A 25,111-nucleotide genomic window follows, 5' to 3' on the forward strand; every position below is an offset into this window, starting at 1 on the left:
TATCATGCTTTGGGACAGGTAATAAAACAAGGATTTCTACTTTCTATTTTTCTGGGGTGCTTATCAATCGCAAGCACTATTTCTGTATTTTTCAGGGCAAGTTTACCTTTTTTGAGTGGTTTCCCTTAGGGTGATAATTTTTCCAGCAATAAAGACAATATTTTCCTTGTGGTTTCATAGTATCACACACAGCAGACAATACCCAGTTTCACATGCAAAAAAATAAGCAGGAAGCATGTACTCACCCACTTGCCCACGTTGGGGTAGTCATGCTCTGGATCAAAAAGGTGTTGGTGCAGCTGGTATTCCCTGCTGAACTCTGCTGTGTCAGGGGTGTTTTCTAGACACCCATCATCAACTGCAAAAGTATGTTAGAAAGCGCTGAGTACTTAGTAGCTTTGAAACACACAATATGTGCCACATTAGTCATCAAATTTCTTAAATGCAATCATGCAGTTAAAAAAAAATAAAGAACGGGATGACTAGAAAATACCAGTTTTCTTTTCTTTTGAAATGAATTTGTCAGGATGTATTTAATTTAAAAAAACCCAAAACCTTGCAACTTCATGAAACTTCAAAACTAAACAAAATTTATTTTCCAAGCTCTCCTCCTCCTTTTTGTTTTTCTTTTCATTATTGCACTGATTTTATGTAGAACTGTATCCTGTTCCTATTCATAAGGGATCTTTTTTTCTTTTTTAAATACTCACAGGTAATTTTAGAAATGGTTTAGGCAATACTTTTGAAGGTTATGGTAAAACAGTGCTGTGAACAAAGACTGAATTTCCTTCACTGAGCAGCTCTTCATGGAGCTCCATTTCTGGTTTGCTACTTTGTTCAAACTGGTTGAAAATCATTTATGCATCATAAGATCTCCTAAAAATGCAATGTGGCAGAAGTTTTATGATGAAGACATTTCTGCAGATTGGTAACTAGTCTGATTGGTCTAGAAACCTCCTTTAACCACAATGGATGGTTCTGTAGAGAGTGTCATGTCAAGATAATACCCATTTAAAAATCAACTTACAGTCTTTTTACCAAAACAAGTCATCTTTAGATTAAACAAAGTTTCAGCAACTTGGAGCCAGAGTATTTTCTAGATAGAGTCTGCTCCTGGAGCTCCCTCTGCTTTGCCATCATGGGGAGCTTGCAGTCCAAGTTCCTCTCAGACACACCGAAGAAGATCCTTCCAGCCAGGGCATGATGCTGGGCATCCAAGCAGCTACATCTGCCAGAACACAGGCACTCTGGAGCACACACATGTGGACTTTCCCTTTTGTCCTTGTGTGTCATCACGTGAAAAGACTTGCAGATGGATTATTTTTTTCTCTTAGACGTGGGAAACAATAAAGGTTTGACTTAAAACTGAGTTGATGTAATGACCTGAGGAGGTTATTCTGAGTTCAACAGATCCTGCTTTCCCTATTTGCTCCTTAGGATGAGGAAAAAATTAAGTTGCCAACAGAAAACAGGGGAAAACTACATATATTGGCTAAGTAACTCAGATATCACTAAAGCACTTAAAAATTATTTCAGTCCCAGCAGGGACGAGGTTATCTCAAGAGAGAAACAGGTGACAAGAGAAGTGTGGTCAATCTTCTCAGAGTATGTGTGTCTTTTGCTAGAAAACACAAAGGGCAGCTGGGCATATGTGTGCCCTCTGTGACTGCTAATCTAAAAGTCTTCAAGCTCAAGTGCTCCAGGCTTATGTATTCCTGCTGTGGAATGTGCATATGTAGACAGTGACTGGAAAAATTGTTTCCATTAAGCAAATCCACAGACCTGATTGAGGAAGGCCTCCGGTAATTTGTATGCATAATACAGTCAGCACTTGAATTTCCATTTAAGGCTCTGAAAAACATTTTACTCTAATCCTAGTAGATACTATCTTCACTCATGGCATACCTATGACAGAGCCATTTATCTGAGCAGGCAGCATTTCCCTAAGAATTCCCCCTGTGTTCAGATCTGACTGTATTAGCTTAGCTAACAACTATTATTTCGCCTAAGAAAGAAAAATTGGAGGGATTTTCAAAGGCATTTCCCTGGATGCCATGTTTTTAATTTATTTATCTAATCACTAACAGAAGTCTAACGGGCAAACGCAGAAGATAGAAAGTCTGTGTGTGTGCTTGTGTGTGTGAGAAAACCTAAACCCATCATTTGCAACCTGTCAAACAGCTATAATGAAAAAATTAGAAGAGGAGGTATTATTTCAGAAGAGATGTAGGCATCATCACCAAATGGGCTGTAATAGAAAACAGTAAGGAAGGGCTATTCGAAATTTTGTCAAATTTTTGAATGAAATGTAAAAATACTTCACAAAACTTTTCATGACAAATATTATTTTTTGATGAATTCTAAGCTAGTTAGAACATTTTTAAACAAGAATACAAACAACTGTTCTGCATTTTCCAAATAACATAAAAGAAGACTAAACAGAAAACATTTTTAAAGGATATCTTAGCTCACAAATAAAAAACGAGAGAAAAATAGAGTGCTCATTCCCAGTTTGAGCTCCCAAGGCAGCCAATGAGTGTTTTACTACTACTTTCAGTACTGGAAGTCATTCCTTGGCTCAAATAACAGGAAAAAGATCAATTCTCTTAGAGTATGTCTATATTACGCACATGCAGTGCTGCTTTAGTGATCCTTCAGCACCAGCCACCTGCAGGGCTCGGTACATGTGCAATTGTGAGCTGAGGGACACACTGGGTGTCTGGGGCACCTCTCTGGCACTCAGAGGCTGCACTGCTCCTCTGCCAGACTGAGCCTGCATGCAACATCTTGGGGTACATCCACATAGTTCTCCATTTCTTGGCAGACAGGCAGCCTCAGTGAGCTATAAAGACACATGGATTGGAGCCAAGGTATCTTAAATATTGACTCATGGTCTGGGTTGGAGATCAGGGCAGACAGTTTCATTCCTCTTGGCACAATGAAAGTCTCTAAAATAACGGACTGTACAGAAAGATAACTTTTTTCAGGGGCCAGCCTGAAAATGAAGTCCCTTGGGAACAAGATGCTATCATCAATCTCACTATCTTCTACTCTGAGGTCAATATAATTTTTTCACATGACCTTCTCCAGCAGTCATATAGCAATACAGAAGGTGTACATATTAAAAAAAAAAAAAAAAAAAAAAAAAAGTTCATCTAAAACCACTAAAACACCCAGTTGAAAGACTGGAAGATGTAGAGTGAAGACAGAGGTACAAAGGCTACAGCCAAATTACCTGTTTTTCCAATAGGGCAGGGATTTGGAGGGTCAGGATAGCCTTGATCTTCACTGAAATCCTTTGGTACATTATCACCTGTCAGCTCAGCCACAATGTTTGGGATATTGCCATAAGGACCCAAGTGCTGGAGACCCTCATGTGCACCACCTAGCAAAGACAATTTATACACACTGTCTTTTTACAAGATTAAAAGTGTAAGTGCTTTAGCTGTTTCGAGTAATCCAGACTTCTATTTAAAATATATGTATCTCTCTCTTATATGTAATTGTTTTAGAGACAGATCCAAGTTTAGATTTTAAGCATCTCTTTTAGAAATGTAACCATGTGACCTAAATCCAGTAACTTAGATAATGAAAAATGAAACTAGGAAACAAAATCAGCCACATATTATTATTCTTAGGGTTGTTTTTTTCCTTAACAATGAAAGTTTTAGGCAAAAAAAAAATGCAAAGAAAAACGAACAGGAGACAATAATGAAACTTGATACATTTGCTGTACAATCATCTTCAGTCACTGATACTGTTCACTGTAGAAACTAATAACAGAAGATATGCCAAGACAGCATCAGCAAGAAGACAAAGTTAATGACACTGTAGAAAAAAATAACACTATCTGCACAGCCTAGAAATACATTAATAAATTAAGTCCCAAGGAGACTTAGGGCGTTAAGGTCCTTGGGGACCCAGAGTATTTTAGCAAATTTGGTTGTATAAACCTCAAAAAATTGTTTTCAATTCAAATCAATTCTTAAATGTAAACTTCCATTTCCTGCAGTAATGGTGAAAAGTGATGAAGAGTCCCTGTTGTTGATGGGAATTCTTGTGCATGTATACGTACACAGTAGTCAATTTAGTACAAAACATCACATTCAGCGACTTCTACACCTTTACTTAATAGATCAGTTCTAGATGCAGGCTTTTATATTTGCCCCATGGGACTGAGATCACCATCACTGCAGGGTTACAACAGCACAGGTTTTATAACTCAGTGGCAGAGGACACAATGATGGGCCCACTGTTCTTGGGTAAATGCACATAGAAGTGGTTTGCTATGGCCTTCTTCCACACATCTCAGCTGAGTGCCTTGCCTTGGACAAGTAGGGTCTTTCATCAAAGATTTGGGAAACAAGCTCAGGCCACTCTCTCTATATGCCTCTCTACAAATATTTATCTGCCCCAGATCTTTTCTGCAGGCTTTGTTGACCAAATGTATCCACAGGCTAAACCCCAGCTGCCTGTGGAGTTTTCTAAATGCAGTTATACACTATTCTTTTGAATTTCAGACAAATAAAAAGTTAGTTTCAAGCATGTTCTTTTTCCCTGACATAAGACAGCCACCACACACACTCCAGCAACTGAGATGGTTGTGTGACAGCAGCACAATATTTTTTTAAAACCCTATATAAAGAGGGCTAACAACATACAGTCAAACATATAAATTCCACTAACAATGAATGAGACGAGAAGGAATTTGACCAATTGGAAAATATGAGTTAAAGTGTGAATGCAGACATAACTGTTTGGGTAAATAGCATAATCACCATATTATCACCAAATAGTCTTATTTTCAATTCATATATTTTTCATAGATCCAGAAGACGGGAATAAAGCCTCTGAACATGAAAGCTGCTCCAAAGGAATCATTCAAGTACTCCTGTCCCAAATTACAAATAAACATGACCAGCCTAAATCATCTTTTATACAGTTAGACATTGTAAGCTAACATAATCACTTGCAAAAATTGCAAACATAAGGCAGTCAAATACAAAACACGAATTTTGTATTTATTTTTCCATTTAAAAGTGGTAGTTGAGCCAAATTGTCTATATTTGGTAAATAATCAGCTGGACGTTTGCTACCAGAAACAAGTTAGTCTATAAGCCTGTATATTTCTATTTTATTTTCACAACCGTCTAAAATCTAATCAATGTGCTAATTTTCCCCCTTAAGTACAAGTCTCTTACTCTGTAATACAGTGTTGCAGAAAAGTTTTACAGATATGTAACAAACATAAAAGTACCCCTATAAAAAATTTACATCTCTGTTATATGGGACTTTCATTTGGAGCTAACCATGAGACACAGCACTAAAAGCAGAATAGCATTACACACACTATGAACTTTTTATACATTTACAGTCCATACTCCACACAAAGATGATATGTGGAACACAATAATGTTATGGTGATAAGGTTAAAAAGTGTATAACATACATGCAACCTAATTTAATTTAATATAATGTCTAATGTATAGTATAACATTTCTCTTTTGTACTGATTTCCTTCACATAAAGATTGATTACATATATGTACTTAAAAGCATCAGTTTATGATTCTGCTGTAAACTACAGACCCGCATAATCAATACGTGTTTGAACATCCTGTATACAATGTGGTCCACTATGGGTCAATCCATCAGATAGAAGCCTATCTATGCTTGTATGTGGTGCAGACCTCTTGGCACCAAAGCTCCATCCATAAAGAAAACAGAGGTACTCAGCAGGCTCCAGTGTGCTATATATACATGTAAGTTTAAACCGACTGCCAAGAATTCCCTTGAGTGAGTACAAACCAATCTTTTTATATTAATAAAAAGAATTGTTTCCTTTAGGTATAAATGTCCAGGATCATTTCAGGGTTTTTCCTTTCCTTTCTTTCCAGAAGAGCTGGAGACAATAGCACCTGCTCTGGTGCCATAATTTAGCACACTTGAGTGATTTAATAGCATCAGCAAAACTCATTCCTTATAATCTTTGATAAATAGTGCACTCAGCAAAGACTACAATAATAAAAATGAAATGCTATGTATATACCAAATAGGGTTATTATGTACAGTAACTCTCAAGCTGCGTTAGTTTTGGTATTATAACGTTACCGATTTGAAGAAACTTATTAGGATTAAATACACTGCAGTTACCATGTCAAAATATTGTGATACAAACATACACAGTCGGCTACAAAAATAGCACAAGATGGGTCTCTTGAACCTTCAGGGAGAGTCTGAAAGAAAAAGACAAGACAACTAAATATTGAGGAACTTTTCATGATTTCCTATCCAAAGAAACCATGAGAGACACCATTGTTAAATTATTCAAACCTAGACTAGCAAAAATCCAGAATAGTACAGACAAACACTCTTGTATTGAGAAAGGATGGGCTAGATATTTTTCCCATCTCTCCTTACTCCTCATATGAACAGGCTTTTCTGTGCCACATTCTACCAGAAAAAATCCCTCCAAAATAATCAGCTTCCTTTACATGCAGGATTTCTGTGTGAGTATGTAGGTATTTTACATTCCTACAGGATAAATTAGAAGTTTAGGTCTCTTGGGATGAGATCAGTATTGTCTTAAGTAAGCTTTGCATTCCACTTAAAATATATGCATATATGTTATCAGCTGGCACTGGTCTGGAACTGTTGCTGGGTGGAAGACAAAACTGGAACAATGCCTCACCTTTCTTATAATTCTGGAAAAGTATTTATTTACCTCATCAACTGCTGGTATCATCTCAATTGGAGATACTTGGAATGATTAAAAATTTAAACTGCATACATTTCAGCTCATTTCTTTGCAGGGGCGTATACTGTCCGTATGAGTCTCCCACCCATACAAACAACTTAACCACTCAATTCTTGGAGGGAAAAAGAAAAAAAAAAAAAGGAAAAGAAACACAACAAGCAACTAGTTTCTTGCAAGTATTGAATATTCCCCTGACCGAACACATCCGATGGAAATGCTGTTAGTCTGCTGAAGTTCTAGCTACCGGCACCTGTCTGTTGGTAGCATAAAGCACAGCTGAAACAAATCTGCTGTTGGGAGCAATCCTCCACATCAAATTCAAACAGGCAATGCTGTCCCCCAGAAGAGTCAGTTCAAGTAAGTCAATGAGAATGGATTTTCAAAAGTGTAAAATGATTGCAGAACATTTAAAGAGAAATAATGGGACGAATTTCCCTTTCAGTCTGATTGAAACCATTTCCCACGTAACAGTGAAGATAGGGTTACCCCACTTACAAATTCAGAAAAGAGGTAATTTGGTCAATCTTAACAAGGAGATACAAAATAGAAAGGATCACGAGTATCTGTTGTGAATAAATGAATCCAAGATCCCAAATTAAAGCCCCTTACTTTAGAGAGTCATACTAGATGCCTTAGTCTTAGTGTCCAAGCCCCTCCCAGGTGCACAGAGGAGTATTCTCCCTGAGAAAAACTGTACCTCTTATGATCTTGACCTAACTCCAAGCAAATATGAGCTGCAAGAGAAGCCTGGTATACATTATCCTATTTGCCTCAGATTTCTGAGGGAGCAAATAGATTATTAATCAGAGATGCAATACCATCTTCGCTACTTTGCAAAATCTTTTGTTAATCTGGACTATTTGTTCTATGTACTGAGATTGATTAAGCACAGGAAATGAGAAGCACTGAAAAAAAATATAAATTAACACATTGTGACTATTCCACAGAAGCTGCTAAATAAGAGAATAGGGAAGGAGAAAAAGCATAGGAGAACAAAGAACGGAAAAATACAGACCTAGCCAACTTCCTTAACCATTCAAGAGCATGCCTCAGGAAACCCAAAAACACTACAGCTATACACATGCTCAGGCATCCCAGATTCCAGAGTCAGCTTGTCTTCTTCTTAATGACACCAAGTTTCTTGAAACTATAAAGACTAATTTTCTCTGCAGAGAGACAAATTCCTTTCAATGTGTTTTCTAAAGCCTTAAGCACACCCTCCATACAACTACTGATCTTGCTTTCAGTGAACAATTCAATTTTATCCCATATTTTAATTACAAACAGTACAAATATTTAAGATATGAAAGGCTTTTACTGTGAAATGGTTAGGATCAAAGTAATGCCTATGCCCCTCACAATAAATTTATAACAGTAGCTTATATGTCATTATTCAAATTGTATACACAATAAAAAAAACCCAGCAGCTCACTTGCTGACAAAGTGAAAAAAGCAATCTCTTAAGCCTGCCTTGGTTGAACAGTCCTCTAATGGACTATATTTACTTGCCCTTCAGTCTCAGCAGAAGCTTTCACACTTCACTGTGTGGACAAGCTTACCCTTTTTACAAACAGTGCAACATGCAGCACACAGCCACGGGCCCCTCTGCTGCTCTGACTTCCAGCCACCCCGCATCAACAGAGTGAGGGAAAGCACATCCAGCAAACAGCACACTCCTGTCATTGCCACAGCACAACCTCGCTATTGACCACGTGTGCAGTGCACGGCTCAGGGAAACAGGGCAACTACTGGAAAACAGTGACCTCCTTTACCCCACGAGGGATGGGACAGTATTTCAATTCTATAAATGTAAATGTGCCAATGAAAGATTGGAATGCTTTATTCACTGGCACTGACACCAGCTACATGAGAAGTCCAAATGCTCCATCAATGTCAACACACTTATGAAAAAATCCTCCTTTCACTCCTGTAATGTGAACCATGGATGCACCAGAATCATCCACAACAGGACCACGTTTTCTCTCTACTGCTCCACTGAACTTCAGAAAATTTTCCTATTCATTGTCCCATTCATACTCATTCAATTCTCTCTTCCACTCAAGGTGCAGAATCCGGTGCTTCCCCTTGTTGAACTTCATGTGGTTGGGGATTGCCCAGTCCTCTAATTTGTTGAGGTATCCCCTGCCTTCGAGGGAGTCAACAGCTCCTCCCAGTTTTGAGTCATCTGCAAACTTGCTTAGTATCCCTTCCTGTCCTGTGTCCGAATCATTTATGAAGATGTTGAAGATGAAGATGTTGAAGGTAAGATGGAGCCCTGCAGAACCCCAGTAGTGACAGGTCACCAGTCTAATGTCACCCTATTTATTATTAGCCTTTGTGCTCGACCCATGAACCAATTGCTCACCTACCACATGATGTGTTTATCCAGCTGTGGGCTGGACATTTTGTCCAGAAGGATCCAGTATTGAAAGCTTTACTGAAATCCAAAAAGATTACATCAGCTGGCTTCCCTTGATCAGCTAGGTGGGTTACTTTGTCATATAAGGAAATCAGGTTGGATAAGCAGGACTTTCCTCTCCTGAAGCCATGCTGGCTATGACCGATGACTTTCAGGTGTTTTTTAATCCCAGAATAATCTTCTCCATAACTTTACCAGGCACTGAAGTTTCCAGGGTCTTCCTTCTTGAAAATTCAGACAACATTCGCCAGCTTCCAGTCAGGTGGGATCTCTCTGGATTCCTAAGACTGCTCAAAAATTATCGAGAGAGGTTCTGAAATGACATCAGCAGCTCCTTGAGGATTCTTGGTCGAATCCCATCAGGCCCCAGAGATTCGTAAGGATCCAGCTGGAACAGCAGATCCTGCAAAATTTCAAGGTCAACTGGGAGTTGATCATTCTCACAGTCATGGTCCTCCAGCTCAGGGCACTGAGACCCCCTTGGTCTGTCATCCATGTTGAAGACAGAGGCAAAGAAAGTATTAAATTCCTCTGCCTTGTCTCTGTCCCTGTTTGTGAGGTGACCATCCTCATCCTGTAAGGGGCTGATGATATTTCTACATTGCCTATTGTCACTAATGTATTTGAAAAAAACTCTTTATTGTCCCCCACCTTTCTGGCTACTTCAACTCCAGCTGAACTTTGACCACACAAATTTTCTCCCTACAGCGGCAAGCAGCATCTCTGAATTCTTCCCATGTCCCTTGATCTTGCTTCCACTGGGCATACACCCTTCTTTTTTTTGCCTTATTTCCAAGAGAAGATTCCTGCTCAGGCAGGCCAGCCTTCTGCCTAGCCTGCTTGTCTTCTGACATTTGGGAATTGCCTGCTCTTGTGCCCTTAGGTGGTAATGTTTAAAAAGTGACCAGCACTGATGGACTCCAGCACCTGTAAAAACACTTTCCAGGGTACTTTACTTACAAATTCCCTGAGCAGCCTGAAGTCTCTTCTCTCTTCACATCCAGAGTTGAGGTTTTGCTGGCACTTTTCCTCCTCTCAACAGAGATTTTAAACTCAATCACTCCGTGGTTGCTGTGGCCAAAACAGCCACCAGTCTCCACTTTGCTCACGAGATCCACTCTGTTGACAAGCAGCAGATCAAGGAGGGCATTTTTTTGAGTCAGTTCCCTCAGGATCTGTTCCATAAAGTTGCCATCCAGGTTTATTAGGAATCTTCTGGCCCAGGTTGTACCAGCTGTGTGGTGCTCACAGTCGACTTCTGGCAAGTTGAAGTCTCCAGGAGGACAAGGGCAGTTGATTAGGGAGTGGCCCTTAGTTCCTCAAAGAATAATTTGTTGGCATCATCGTCCTGGCTGGGAGGTCTATAGCAGACTTCCACAATGACATCCACACTATTTGTTTGACTTGATTCTTACCAGAAGCTCTTGACTGTGCCATTGCCAACTGTGAGCTCCATACATTCTATCCCTTCTATAACATACAGTGCCACCCCTCCACCTTTTCTGCCCTGCCTATCCCTACTGAAGAGCCTGTAACTGTCCAACAGGGCACTCTAGTCAAAGGTCTCATCAACCCATCAGGTTTCACTCATGCCAATGATATCACATCTCTGGGACTCGGCCAAAGCTTCAAGCTCCTCTTGTTTGTTCCTCATGCTGTGCCATTAGTTAGAAACATTTTAGCTATGTGAAAGACAAGTAGGGGAAAAAAAATCACTAAAAACAAAAGCTCATCATAATTTGGCCGATCTTCACTGGCAGATTTTTTAAATTCTTTTGGACCATAACTGATTGGTAGATGAAATTTTACAGTTTTGTATTAAATTTCTATATACTATCTGCCAACTCAAGAAAACATAATTACTATAAAGGATAAGACAATATAGAAGCTGTCATATTCCCTCTTCTTGTCAAGTTTCTTATTCTCTTATTGGATTTTTTTTTTCCTCTAGTAACACGTACAAAAAAAGTAATTGTATGGGCTACAAATCCCATTCTAATTGATTAATTACCTTAAGGTACTGGAGATTCTACTTAATTCTGAATCCCTACAGACTTGCCCTCTTTCTTTCCTGAAAGAGTTCCATCTCAAACAGCTTTCTCCTTTGATGGCATCTTTTAAAGATGACTTCATGAACAGTAGCAGTAGTCTGTACCACGTAACATTGGTTAGTATGAGGTTTTAGGAGTTGGAGCCTCTTTATCTTCTTGGTTCCTCAGAAGAGACATGTGACACCTGCAGACTCTTCCACAGTCACCAGAAGATGATGTTTCAAGAAAAGGTTTCAAAGCCTCAAATCTAAATAGGTCCCTTAGTCAGACCCACAGGCAAATAATGGAGATTTAGAGAGAAACAGGGATTAGTACACTTTTCCTCTTGTGTTCCCCACTGACTGACTTCTCTGATGAAAACAGTAGTTTTGAGAATTTTCCCTACATCTCCCCAGCCACACTGAGAACACAGGAATAGTGCCTGCACCCCCCTGCAGGGCATAGAGGAAGGGCAGTTGCCAAAATTGAGAAGTGTCAGAGTCCACAGTGGTAACACTTACTGCCTTCACTGGATCCTGCTCTTGCTCCTCAAGAGGGAAGGTTGTGAAAAACATTGAGGTAACACGGTATGACCTCCACATAGCAACACAGACATCCACTTGGCTTTCTTATTATTCACTGCTTGTCATGTCTTATAAATTCATATGGAATCAAGGATAATATGGGCCAAATTTTCAAAGACTTTTCTTTAATAAAAGCAAAGTCATACCACCTCATTATCTTCCTGTTTGTGGAGTTAGAGGTATAAACATTTTATGTGCAATTTCTTTATAGACCTGTGCCATATCACTCACTCAGATAAAGAAAATCCACCATAAGCACCACTGATGTCATCTAGCACTGTCATCTGTCACTGTCATTTGCTTTTAAATTCAGAAATTAGAATTCTAAAGTACCTCTCTTTCAACATGCACCACCACTGCCTGATACTCAAATTCTGGTTATGTTTAATAATACAATTTGCAAAATAAAATACAAAGAAAATACAAATCTAGATATCTACCATATTAATATATAAAAAATTAGCTTTACCACTTTCATTTTATATTACAAGCTTGAGACGTCCATGTTAAATTTTGAAACAATATTTCTTGGGCTATTTGAGTAATTTGGAAAAAAACCCACCAAAAAAACCAAAACCAACAAACAAAACCTGAAAGCAGAGACTAATAGAGTGATGCTGGGGTTTGATTTTGTTTGTTAAATGCCAGGCCCATAACACAGTGCTTGATTAAAGTCACGTGTGCAAAAGCAGTCCCAATGTGAATACAACTTTATGTCTTAACTGCAGCAAGACCTTCTCTATTGAACAGGTATAACAACCCTAGTTCCAAATGATTGTGTGGTCTCTTTGCACTAACAAAGCAGCCCTGAATCAGCAGGGCAGGCTGTGGGAGGTCTGCCCAGCTCAGCCGCATGGCCGGCCCCAGGACTCCACTGCTATCCCTGGAGGCTGGCACGGAGGATGTAAACTAGAGCAAAGAGGACACAGACATCACACTGCCATGTTTGCTGACCCCCAGATATCGTACAATAACCACTGACTTCTAGTCACCTGAGGAAGTCCAAATATATTCGGGTGTAAGAATAGGACACATTAGCCCAAAAGTGAATGAGTGCAAAGCGCGTTTCTGCACTGGTTTTACTGAGTGCATTCATCAGCAAAAGTTTTTGCAACTTTCTAATACAAATATTTTACTGGCCTTGTAGGAAGCAAGTAGTAGTCTTGCAGGTATGATACAGGACAGACAGCAAAGTTATACAGCACTTAAGTTTTCTTATTAGTAAAATGTAAACAAAACATATATTATTAACATGCATGAGTAATCTGCATAATTTTGCAGACAGTAGGTTTCATGCAAAGTGCTATTTGTACAGAGTCTGTGCTGACAAGTCATTAACTACCAGTTGTTAGTAGAAATATTTGCAAAATGTTCCAGACTCTCTTATCATCTCAATCAGGGAAACAGTACCAACATTTTTCTGAAGCAATAAACAGGTATTTATTTCCTTTCAAAATAACCAAACCAACCCCAGTCTTTTCTCAGTAGCTACAAGCAGTCTCAGCAGGAGAGTCAAAAGCCTCCCTAAGAGGCATCATATTTTTCATATTTTCTTATGCCTACAAACGATCAGGATTTAGGAGACCTCATTTAATGTTGTCACTGAGGTTGAAAACATTATGCCTCCTCTGGAGATGGAAAACTTCAGACTCTAGGCTGTCACATCAGCACCTTTACCAACAATCATTTCATTTGAAGTGCTTTTAAGAAATAAAAACAAAACAACCAAATCAAACACAAACACACAAGAGGTTTTCTGGGGTACTGAGTTTACGGTAGACAATGATATTTGCAAAATGAAAATAAGACTTCACATTTCCCATTACGAATTTAAAGTGTTATGAACTGCCCGAGTTGAACTAGTGGTGCCCCCGTGTGTTTGAGATTTTTACTGTTCTGCTATGCATGGTATAGTAGTCCTGAAATTTGTATTATATATGCAATCCCTTCCACTCCTCAGGAAAACAAATAAACAAATAAATAAACAATCCCAAATCCCTTTAAATATTGGCACAAACATGTAAGCATGCAAGGAAAGAAAAAAAAGTAGTCTCTTACTTTGTAAAATTCCTGCCAAGCAGAAAAATTAACTTCTATGTTTTTGAATGTTGAATGCATTTCTTTATTTTATTCTACTGTTCTCTTTTAACACAGATACAGCTGTCTTCTTATCTGTAGAAAGCTTGAATATAGCCCAGTAGGGCTTGTATAGTATTTTAGTGACAAAGATAAACAGTAACTACTAAAACACAGCTACTCATTAAAAATTCTTATTTTGCCTTTCCATGTTTTTCCCCTCTTTTTATAGACACTGCTAAGTGACTCCAACATAGCTTTCTGAAAAGATGAATCAACAAGGAGAGGGAATATTATTAGAGAAATTAGAGTAGTTAATATGAGTTTATTAGTTTTAGGAATCAGGGGATGTACAGAAAGAAACTCAAGTGGCCAGCAAAAGCAGCTGATCCTAAGATACCACCTTCAGGTATTTAAAACATTTTCACTCATCCTCTAGGATATGTCTGGCTTCTGCCATGCTAACATGCTATGCACCATCTGCTGGCTATGGTACACAAAAGCATAGGGAATCAGACAGCAAATTCCCATTTCTGTGATATATTTGTCCTATTCTACTTAATTAACAGAGGAGAGCTCACACTGCGTCTGCATCTCTCTGAACTTCACAGTACTTTCTTGGTAGATTAAACTTCTTATCAGGCATTTTCTAGACTTTACTCCTATTTTAGCAGCCTGACCTGAAGTAACAGGCAAATTGACAACTGAAAAGAGAAGAAGATAAAAACCCCATATATTTATAGATTTTAACAATTAATTTCAATTTCAATTAAGAAACTGTAATTTTTTTTTCTATCTATCAAGAAAACTGTCTGGTCACTTCAGAAAGAGAACACATGCTACTAAATGTATTTTTTGAAAAGTGTCCAATTTTTAGTTTTCCTTGGTATAGAATAAGTTTGTGACTTCACTTTCTACAGCCAATACAGTCCTAAATTTTATATTTTTTTTTGGTGGGGGGGAGGAAGGTGAGGCTAAGGATGGAGATGACCATGTATAGTTCCTTGCAACACATCTACCCTCTGGTTTCTAGCATTTTAAAGTCAAAATATGATGATTAACACCAGAAAAAATGTAGAGAGCTGAGATGGAAAATGAGTATATTTAGGAAATCTGCTTGTGAACTAACAGCAATGGTATTTTTGTGGCATATAAAACTTCAGTTGGAAAAGGTTATTATAATAATCACTCAGATTTGCAAACATTTCATTATAATCAGGCTGCTAGTATAAAATTGTCTATATTATGGCAGCCTAAATTTGTTTCCAAATTCCAAAGCCACAGAAATTAATTTTTTCCTGACAGTATGTTGCTTGCAAGTGTACACCTATAATGGGTGAAATCTTGGTGTTTTGAAAATCAGTGGCACTTCTGAAATCATGGCCTGGCTAAAGCTGATGGCACTCACAGCTATCACCACTGATGCACGTCTATGCTGCTGGGGCTATTTCTGACAAAAGCATTTTGTTAAGTAAAACAATTTTCTGTAGGAACATAATTTATTAAGCTCTGATTGATAAAGGATTTTTTTTTTTAATGCTGAGTTGCAATACCTGGTCAAAATGAGAAATAAATGCACCCCAGAACAGTCAGTGCACTAATGATGAAGACGCTATCACGGGATGAACTTGGTTTTAAACTGTTTAAAGTGTCACTGGTCACTGAAACCTACAGTCTGAAAAACATCTGGAAGTCAACACTCTTGGCAGTTCAGAATTCCTCATAAATAATAAACATTTCATACCAAATCCTACTCTCCACTACTTTCAGGCAAAAATTTCCAATGAAGACAGCGCCTCAGGAGAGTAGTTAGTGAATTACCACTTTGCCATGATGGTATTTAGAATGAAAAACTTGTTTTGCTGTGACATATTCTAATAACTGTCAAGCCTCTTTCTTCCCTTCTGCCTTAGTTTTCCTTTCTATTATCACATAGATTTTTTTAAGCACTTGCACACAGAATTATTAGCCAGTGATAACAGTGTGACTATGTTGTGGAAGTCCCATAGATGAATCCTTCAGAATTTTAAAATCTTGTACTAGTCCTATTTAAAAACACATATACTTATTTTTTCTATAACTCAACTATAAATTGATTTCTTACATGGACAGCACTGGGAATATCAGTCACAAAGTTCCCTCTCAATCCTCCTTACTACTCCTGTCAGCCAACACCTGTGCTAAGAGCACAGGACTTTTGCTTAAACATTACAACCCATGACACTGTTTCTTGTGCTGCTCAGTTCGACTCCTTGTGCATTGACCAAGAAGTACCTGAGACACAAGCAAGCTGTAAGAATGTACCACCATCAAAAACATTCATCCAGAAAGTCGCGCAGAACTGTTTAACAGAGCAGAGATTGGTGCTTTCTCCTCTGAGAGAATTCTGTTTCTGCATGATGTGACTGAATATCATAAAATATGTGTGTGAGATCCATCTGTGTCCCCTTTCCTCCCCCCTCAAACAAACAAACAAGCAAAACACCATTCAGAAAAGTCACTATGTTTTTACTGTACTGAGCATTACACTTCATCTATCCATCATAGGTCATTAACTCATAGGAGTCCTCATTCAAATGCCTCCTATGCTCATTCCTCACCAGAGAATGAGGTCCTTGCCTGAATCCAGCTCTTTTGATCAGAAAATGTTGGCTGACTGGAGCCACTGGGAGGTCAGGAATGTCAATCCCCTGTCAAGAATTGAGTAGTGGGCAGGCTGTGGGGAAAACGGTAAAAACTGCAGTTTTTGAGGCAGACACCACATATGAAAGCATTACGTATCTCTCACAGAACTAGACTGTTTTGAATAGATGTCTTACCATGCCATTTTAGCAGTTCTGTTTCCAAAGTAGATACCTAATAGAAAGTCAAACCCATCACGCAGGTTTCTCTCCAGATTAAGCAGAAATAAATATTCAAAGAGGATGAAACAGAGCCTTGTTAACTGATTAGTAGTTGGTATATTCAATTGTGAAGTCTTTCACAACGTAATAGTTAAAATCACCCATACAAAATGAAATGCAAGTTTTGATGGATTAACTATCCTATAACTCATGGTCTATATTTAAAGATAAACTCATGGTGAAAATTTACTGAATTGTAGTACTTTTTAAAAAAAGCAGTATGAGAAAATACTGTGTGGAACAATGAAAGACAATTTGAAACTGCAACCAACAGTAGGCTGATGTTTCTAATCAGATACTTTAAGAGATATCTATCCATAAATAGACACATATCATCACAAGAAACCAAAGAAAGAGCAAGTGATTACTATCTGAAAAACTTACTGCAGAACATTCCACGAAAAGCAGCATTTATTACAAAGGTCTGATTTGCTTGTCTATTTCTACACTGACTGATAGCAGTCATCTCACAAGACCAGTTTTCTTTTGCAGAAATATCTCAATAGGATGTTAAATACCCATGGTATGCTTGAAGAAAAAAAGAGACATCCTCGTGATCAAGAGGAGAGTGTTAAATATGATAAATTAACTGGATTTATCACCTTTCGGTTTCACTCTGTTATATACATGGGGGGTAACGAGAGAAAACAAGAAAAAAAAAGTAGGTAAAACAAAAAAAAATTTGTCAACCTGCTGTTTGTGGAAGACTGTATGGATGACAAAAACTAGCATTATTTGAGTCTCACAGGCACTAGAAAATTTTCAATATTAAGAGATTCCTATTTTGGTTTTGCTAATATTGTAATTAGAAAGTAATGGTAAACAGCTGAGATTAAGTATTTGCCAGAGATTCAGATTTGCTTATATTTTTTAAGGATTTTTTTTTTAAAGTCTAGGGGAAAGAGGAAGACGGAGAGTAAAATTACTCTACCAGTCTGTCCTAATTTCTCCATTTATGAACATTCATAAAAGAGGAGAAAAGAGCACAGACCAAATTATACTCTTTAAGTCTAGTCTCTGTCATTTAAGTTTGCAGAAAAACGTATGTCCATCAAAGTTTCTTTAGAAAATTTATAAAGTTAGGTCTGCAATTATCTGGTAGAAATGCCTATTCAGTTTTAATCCTCTCCTTAGCCTCCATTAGAGCAATTGTATCTGTTTGGATAGGATAGTCTGTAGATCAGAATGACGATAAAATAAAGAACATAGACTTTTGGAATGTGGAGACTTGCTACACTGTGTCAAAGTGGTTTAATTCTGAGAGAAGGATTGAGAGCTTCTGCTCTGTTTTGATGTTGTTCCAACATAAACAATAATATTTGGAGTTGCATACCTGCAAGCTTTTGCTGTCATGCCAAAATAAAAGCTAGTTTGTACAGTTAAAATAGCAACACATTGTAACACTATCACAATAGTCTAACATTTGAGCCAGATATTTCAGATGATTTACATAGCTATAAAAGACTTATTCCAAGGAAAACTTACTCACACAGTGTGAGATCAGAGGTATTGACCAAAAAAAAATGAAGCTGAGCCCAGAGCATTCATCACAGCAATACAGTGTTGAGGTGCTACTTACAGATGCAGGGAGAGGAGCACCCATATCCTTCCCACCTGCATCTCGAGCCCTGGTTTCCCCCTGCGTGCTCCAGAATGAATCCTGCAGAATCCTACAGGGTTCTGCAGTATGAGGGAAAAATCCCAATGTAAGGTTTATCCCTTTATCTTGCATGGCACTGCAAACACTTGATCTCTTTTGGTCTGCAAATGTTTATAAAAATCCAAGAGATTTGGACTCTATAGGTCACATTTGTTTATTATAGAACATATATGTGATATATTTATGCACAATATTCAGGCATAATTTAGTAAAGCTGTAGTTTTGAGCTACTAGAGGTGAGACGCTGCTAAGGTAATGTAACTTTTTCTGCAAAGCCTGTACATTAAAAAAAACCACTACTTCTGCCAAAATCATTACATTAATGAAGGTAGAAGATGAATGATGATATTAAAACAGAGATCAAGCAACAACATGGTGAAGAAGTCCATGATTTTAAACTCAGGATATTCTCTCTGCATCTATAAACAAAATATTAATTATTACCAAAGCATAAATTCATCACAAGTCAAAGTAGAAATCAGCTACCTTCAATGTTCTGTGGACCAACAAGATTCATAGCCTGGTGTGCTGGATATTCTACACGGGGTCTGGCAATGCCCAATTGCTCCATAACCCCATGGAGGAGCCTTTGTATATCTGCTTCAGTAACCCTGTCAGGCATTCTAGGGCTGTGGCTAAACGCTGAAGCCAATCCAAATGCCAGCAGAAATATCATGTTGCAAAACAAGGTAGTTATCATAGTGGTAGCCACTTTTATCCTGTGAAAAAGAAAAGAATTTGATTATAAATTATAGTGGGAAAAAAAGTCCTGTACACATGGTGGAAATAACATCCGATACTACCACCGGACATAACAGTTTACTACCACAGCTTCTAGGGGCAGCTGAAAGTCTAGCCAGGTGGAAACTGGGAGGGGGGGGGGGGAACAGGGTGGGTTTGTTCTTCCCTTTTAAAAGAAATATTAAGTAGCAAACTGCAGAAATCAATTTTCTGATTTGTATTTGCCCATAACATTCATTAACAGTCACTGCAAACAAAATTAATCCACTTTTTCATTTAATGAGAATACGTCATCCACTACACCCCTCCCCTTCCCCCCTTCCCCCCCCCCCCCCCCCCCCGCTTATTATGATATTTTATAAAGCTCTGGACTAAGAACTCTTCAGACAGGAACTGTATTTTCCAAGCTCTATTCTTGCATTGACTGCAAAATGAATAATGAGAGACCTCTGAACAACCTAGATATGGTTTTCTTGCAGCTGAAAACAAAAGGCTTCCTACTTCATATGCATCATCTTTCCCACCTAAAGCAAATTGGTTTGTTTCCTTGAATCCCTTTCACTAAATGGCTGCTCAGTGTAGTTTAATTAGGAATAAAAAACCCCAAAGCCAATAACAAAAAGAAAAACAACAACCAAGCATCACTTACTGTCCTCTTCGAAAGGCTGAATTTTAATTCCAACGCTTGTTTTCTCAAAGCTCCTTTTCCCCTCACATCAGAACATAATTAAAATGCATCACTTCCGATCCCTTAGATAAACAAAAACCCCTCCACTCCCCCTGGTGCCCTCCCGTGTGTCCTTAACACACGCACAGCTGTCTGATTTCTCCACTCCAGACAGTTAAAGATGCTCCAATACTCCAGCCGCTCGACGCAAGGCACCTGGAAACGTCTTTGAGGCAAAAATGGCTGAAAACCCCAATGCTGGGAATATTCCCAGCTACGCCTGTGCGCGGCTCCCCCACCGCACCGCACGCCCCTCGCAACCCTCCCGCTTCATCAGCCTCTGCAGCCTCTGTATGGAGGAAAAAAGCCCGCTTTCTACAGAACGTTCCCTTTAATCCGCAGAGGAGCAGGGCTGCCACTCCGCTGCCCGCACCACCGCGCCCTTCTGTGCCGCCCCCCCGGGCAGCTGGGCCGTGACCCGGCCCCAGGGCAGCTCTGCGGCAGCACGGACCCCCGGGCCGGGCCGGGCCCCGCCGCACCGCGGAGCGCCCCGCTCACCTCCCGCTCACCTCCCGCTCCCAGCGGCTCTGCGGGTGCGGCGGCTCCGCGGCCGCGCATCCTCCGTGAGCAGACACGGCCTCTCCCCCGCGCCGGGAGCTGCCCGAGGTACGTGCAGGGACCCTGCCCTCGTGGCGTGGGCTCGTCCCGTTAAGAAGATGACACAAAGCTTGGGGACATATTAAAGATCTCCCTTTTCAGCTAAACACAATAGTCTAAAAATAAAACTGAAGGGCTGTGATGGATTAACAGTTACAGAAATAAGATATTACATATTCCTGGGACTGTATCCGTCTTCCCGCTGTGATTTCTCTTCCCAGAATAATATGATTTACTTATGGAGTGATAGCATTTACCTAACTACAGGTTTACAAGGTATCAACATGGGAACCGTCTCCAAGGATTTATAGGTGAAGGTCCCCAGATTAAGCAGATCTATACACATAGCAAAGGTTAGCAAGAAGAAAACTGTAAAAGAATGAAGTGCACCACGTAATAGCACTTGTCAAAATGGTAACTTCTAAAGGCTAATTTACGTATCACATCTTCACTGCTACTGATGGGAAGGTGTCACATTCCATTTTAGGATAGCTAGCTAAAGAGAAGCTCTGAGATTATACTACATAAACCCCAAGAGAACCATGGCATACACTTTCAAATGTAGACTATTCTCTCTTTTTGCTGTTCTATAGTACATTATACAAGCAAGATTAAGCAGTAGGGACTTCTACTTGGCATCTAGTGTTTCTTTCTGCAAAACATAATCAACTTTATAGAAATGGATATATATCCAGACTGTTCTGCAAAACCTGTAAAAACAGAGCCTAAACTTTGACAATTTTTTTTATGGCATTTAAAGCTTTCTTTGTCAAGGCCCTACCAACTTCTCCCTTTCTGACACCTAAATCTAGTGGTTCAAGATTGGCTTGCATCGATCATCAAAAGTAGCTTACTGCTCCATCTGGGACACACTGTCAAAGCTGCACTAGCATTCAAAATATTTGGTACATACTAACAGGAAAAAAAAATCTCAAGACTTACTTTTTCAAACAAAAATTGATATGACAGCTCACTATTACAGGAGTCAGATCTCATTTTCTTCCTGACATTGCCTTCATTTCCTTCTGTCCTATTTTCAGCTCCTACCTCCCCTTGCATCCGCTATTAAAGCTGGCAGTTGTTTTGCTGATCCTTATTTACCTCAGTGAGAAGATACAAAATGTGGTGCTCTGGTGCCTGCATTTAATCAACTGAAGGATCTACCAGCACCAGCTAAAGGCAGAGGGTAAGAGCATGTTGCCAAGAGAAGGAGCTTCCTCTTTGGATGGTGGTGAACTGTTACATCAACTCCTTTATTTCATGAAACTGAGGCTTCCCATATTTAACCACAACACCAAACAATCCTGTTAAGATATTCTAAAGGCTGTTTCCGTAGTCCTAGATCTTAACACTAATGTAGCAAACAGAGTGAGAGAGGAGGTTTCCACCAGATCAACCGGCTGAACAGATTCAGCTTGCAAGTTGGTAGACACATAGGGAAGGAGGCAGGGAACAGAAAGAACTATTCCTTTCATTAACATACCACTTAAGAAGGTCAGAAGACTACTGCTGATAAACTGTGTTGCACCATGCCTTTTGTTAATTGTGAGAATCACCAAACTGTATCTAAGATGAACAAAAAAGACAGCCAGAACAGATTTGCTTCTGACTTCAGTTTTCTCAGCCTTACTAATTTTGGTGCCTACAGTGTGTATATAACAACATGATCTAACTTTTTAAGTCATTATAGAAGAACAAGTTCAGAAAAGGGAAAAAACCAATGGTTTTATTAAAACCAAAATATCCAGTGCTTCAGCTCTAACATTTTGCCAATAAACAATTCGCATTTATAAAAAGCTAATGAATAGTTTCAAGTGTTTACTCTTAAATAATTTTACAACTGATGACAGACATAAACAATTTTCATTCTAAAAAATATAAACATTTGCTTGTGCGAATCAACTTTTAACACACTATGGCTTCTTACATTCATCTCTTGAAACACTTTCAGCATCTAAAACCAGCTTCTGCACCATCTAGTTAACACTATTCTATTGCTCTAAAAATAAGTTAAAACTCCCCTCTCATATTAAAATAAAACATTTTACTGCTCACAACTGAAAATACTTGGTACCTATTGCAGAGCACATCACTGGATGAAGTTTTTAAGTTTTTTTTGCTTTTTGAATAAAGTTCACATTTGTTTTCCATGTGTTCTAATAATTCTCCAGTGTGTGTGCACGCACGAATTTTATTTTGACATTTACCTAGTCAACAAGGAAAATATGCTCCCAATTTACTCCAGTAGAAATAAAAAACATTGTCTCAGAAGAAGTAGGCTCATATAAGATCCAACTTCGTAGTATCGAGTAGTGCTACAACACACATAAAACTAAGAAGTAAATAGCTTTAACTACCACTACTCGGCATCAAGATATTTTCTTTCCTATGTCTGTTAGTTTTGTTTTAAATATTTGAGAAGTTTGGGGTTTTTTTAAACTTGGTACTTAATCTAAATACTGCAAAAACTGTTTTGGGAGATGCAGCATGTTTTTAGAAGCTTAAATAATCAAATTTGAGATCTAACACAAACATTTGTAGAAACAGGTTATTTTTGTTTTAGAAGTTAAATTCATTTAGTTGAACTGACTAGCATTTACAGAAGTTTCAGTAAATGAAGAAAACCTCAACACAAAACAAATTAATATTTGTACATCTCCACCACTCATGCAGTTAAAATAAATCAAAAATTACAAATAATTAGAGTTAAAAAAAAAATCATAAAAATTTAGATCTTTCTAAAGGTTAACCAAGTTACAATGAACCCGTTTAGACATGATATTTGATCTTATAAGTCTACTGGCTTTGCAGTTGGTAGCAATTTCACTTTAGATATTGGATTCTTTGGAGAACCTCTATAACGAACTCTTTCTTTTCCTGGAGCACTTCTTGCAATTGTAGATTTTTCTGGGGCAGCACCTTGAATATTTATATTTGCATTAACTTTCAAACTGGATTTAACCGTTTCATGATTGGTTAGATCTTCTAGAACAGATTTTGATGGATGAACAGTCACTTTTTGATCATGGATTCCAGCAGGTCTGACGGAAACATCAGGCTTCTCTGGTGGATTTGATGGCCTGCAAAGTGATTTAGATGTTAAGTCTAGCTGCTTATGAGATACAGAAATTTGGTCACACATACTTTCACTCCTGCACGGCAAAACCATGGAATTCTTTGAGGGCTTTTCTGTGCAGGAGAATAGTGCAGAATCACAGCTCAAAGATTTAACAAGTGGTGAACAAACACTGCTTGATTTAAGTGGCTGAGAGCTTACAGAACGTCTGTTAGCCTCCAACAAGGAATTCATTCTTCTTACAGACTGTCTAACTGGAGTACGTTGAAATTTCAGAGGTGGTTTAGTTTCGCTTGCAGAACTTGGATCATTTAACGAAAGCTTGTTGAACCACTGTATGTGGTCAGAAACCTTTCCACTATCAGAAACAGTTGATGTCTTAGTTAAAGTTTTAGCAGAATTTTCAGCTTTCAAGTATTTGTTGCCTACTTCATTTTGCAATTTAGGCAACTGTAAAGTAGGAAGCTGTCCTGCCGAAGAAAGTTTAGCAGTACCTTCTTCTAAATTACAGCATTTTACCACACAGTTTTCAGCTGTTTGTGAGTGTATTAATTCTATTTCCTCTTTCCTTCCAAAGAAATCTAATTTGTTTAAGTCATCTTTTGTTGAACTGTTCTGAACAGTTAACTTGTCTTCCCTGTCCAGTACTTGAGGTACAGGAAATTCTGTTACTTTTTTTGTATCTAGTTTTGGGACCTGAAGTTCAATCTCAAGAGATGTTTTAAAGTTTCTTTTCTCCAAAACTTTAATTTCAGGGGGTTTTGATTGCTGTTTATCAGCAGCAGAAGATTGATTAAGTTGGTGCAACTGCTCTCTGGATTTTACATTTGCTAGATTTTCAGAAACTTCTTCAGTTAACAATTCTTTCCCTGGAGTGAGCCCTGTGGGACATAGAGTTTCACTTAATGTTTCACCTGCCACATTCATGAGAGAAAACTTATCACCTATCAAATTGTGATGAATACTTCCAGATGCAGAGAAGGCTTGCTTAACTTTCAGTAATGTTTCTGCAGTTGAGTTACTTTCCTCTTCAGAAAGCACAAGTTCCAAGTTGTTGTCTTGTTTGCTTACAGTTGTGGATTTGAATTCATCTGGAACAAGTGGTGGCTTTCCAGATAACGAAACAGATTCTGAAGAGCCAACTCTCATTTCAGGGTGTCCTGGCAGAATCTGCTCACTCTTGCTGATCACCTGAGAATCCATAGCAGCAGGACTATTCCATGACATTCGGTGAACTACCTTATTGTCACATTTTGGAGTTAGCAAGTTTTCTTCTGACTTGCTTGCATTCCTTGAACCTTAAAATAAATATCAATGTTTAAGAAGAGTATTTTGTGATTTTAACAATAATTATAGGCAAAATTCTTACTAAAAAACTAATTGTCTAAGCAGCATTGAATTTAAAGACACCATTGCTCCTTTAAATTTCAGAAATGTGAAAAAAGGTTGCAATATTAAGAACTGGAATCATGCATCTCACTTAACTAACAAAACAGAACTACTAAAATGCACTACAAACACAGCAAGCCTATCCTAAACCAA

General features: G+C 38.5%; 1 protein-coding gene across 7 annotated transcripts in view; it reads right to left on the bottom strand.

Annotated features, from left to right (window-relative positions):
• Positions 1–25,111, bottom strand: part of LOC135415929 (neuroendocrine protein 7B2-like) — a 46,128-nt gene that overhangs the window by 11,293 nt on the left and 9,724 nt on the right. For 2 of the 7 annotated variants that reach the window (XM_064658475.1, XM_064658474.1), the window contains one exon: positions 22,193–24,867. In XM_064658475.1, the coding sequence (XP_064514545.1) occupies positions 23,282–24,867 (1,586 nt within the window). In that variant the 3' untranslated portion in view covers positions 22,193–23,281. Of the gene's footprint in view, positions 1–245; positions 359–3,235; positions 3,386–18,914; positions 19,148–19,818; positions 20,109–20,394; positions 24,868–25,111 lie in introns of those variants that run through there. The other 5 variants (XM_064658477.1, XM_064658480.1, XM_064658479.1 and 2 more) reach the window with 5 other exon arrangements.

Source organism: Pseudopipra pipra, chromosome 6 (genome assembly GCF_036250125.1).
Source record: "Pseudopipra pipra isolate bDixPip1 chromosome 6, bDixPip1.hap1, whole genome shotgun sequence".
Taxonomy (NCBI): Eukaryota; Metazoa; Chordata; class Aves; order Passeriformes; family Pipridae; genus Pseudopipra; species Pseudopipra pipra.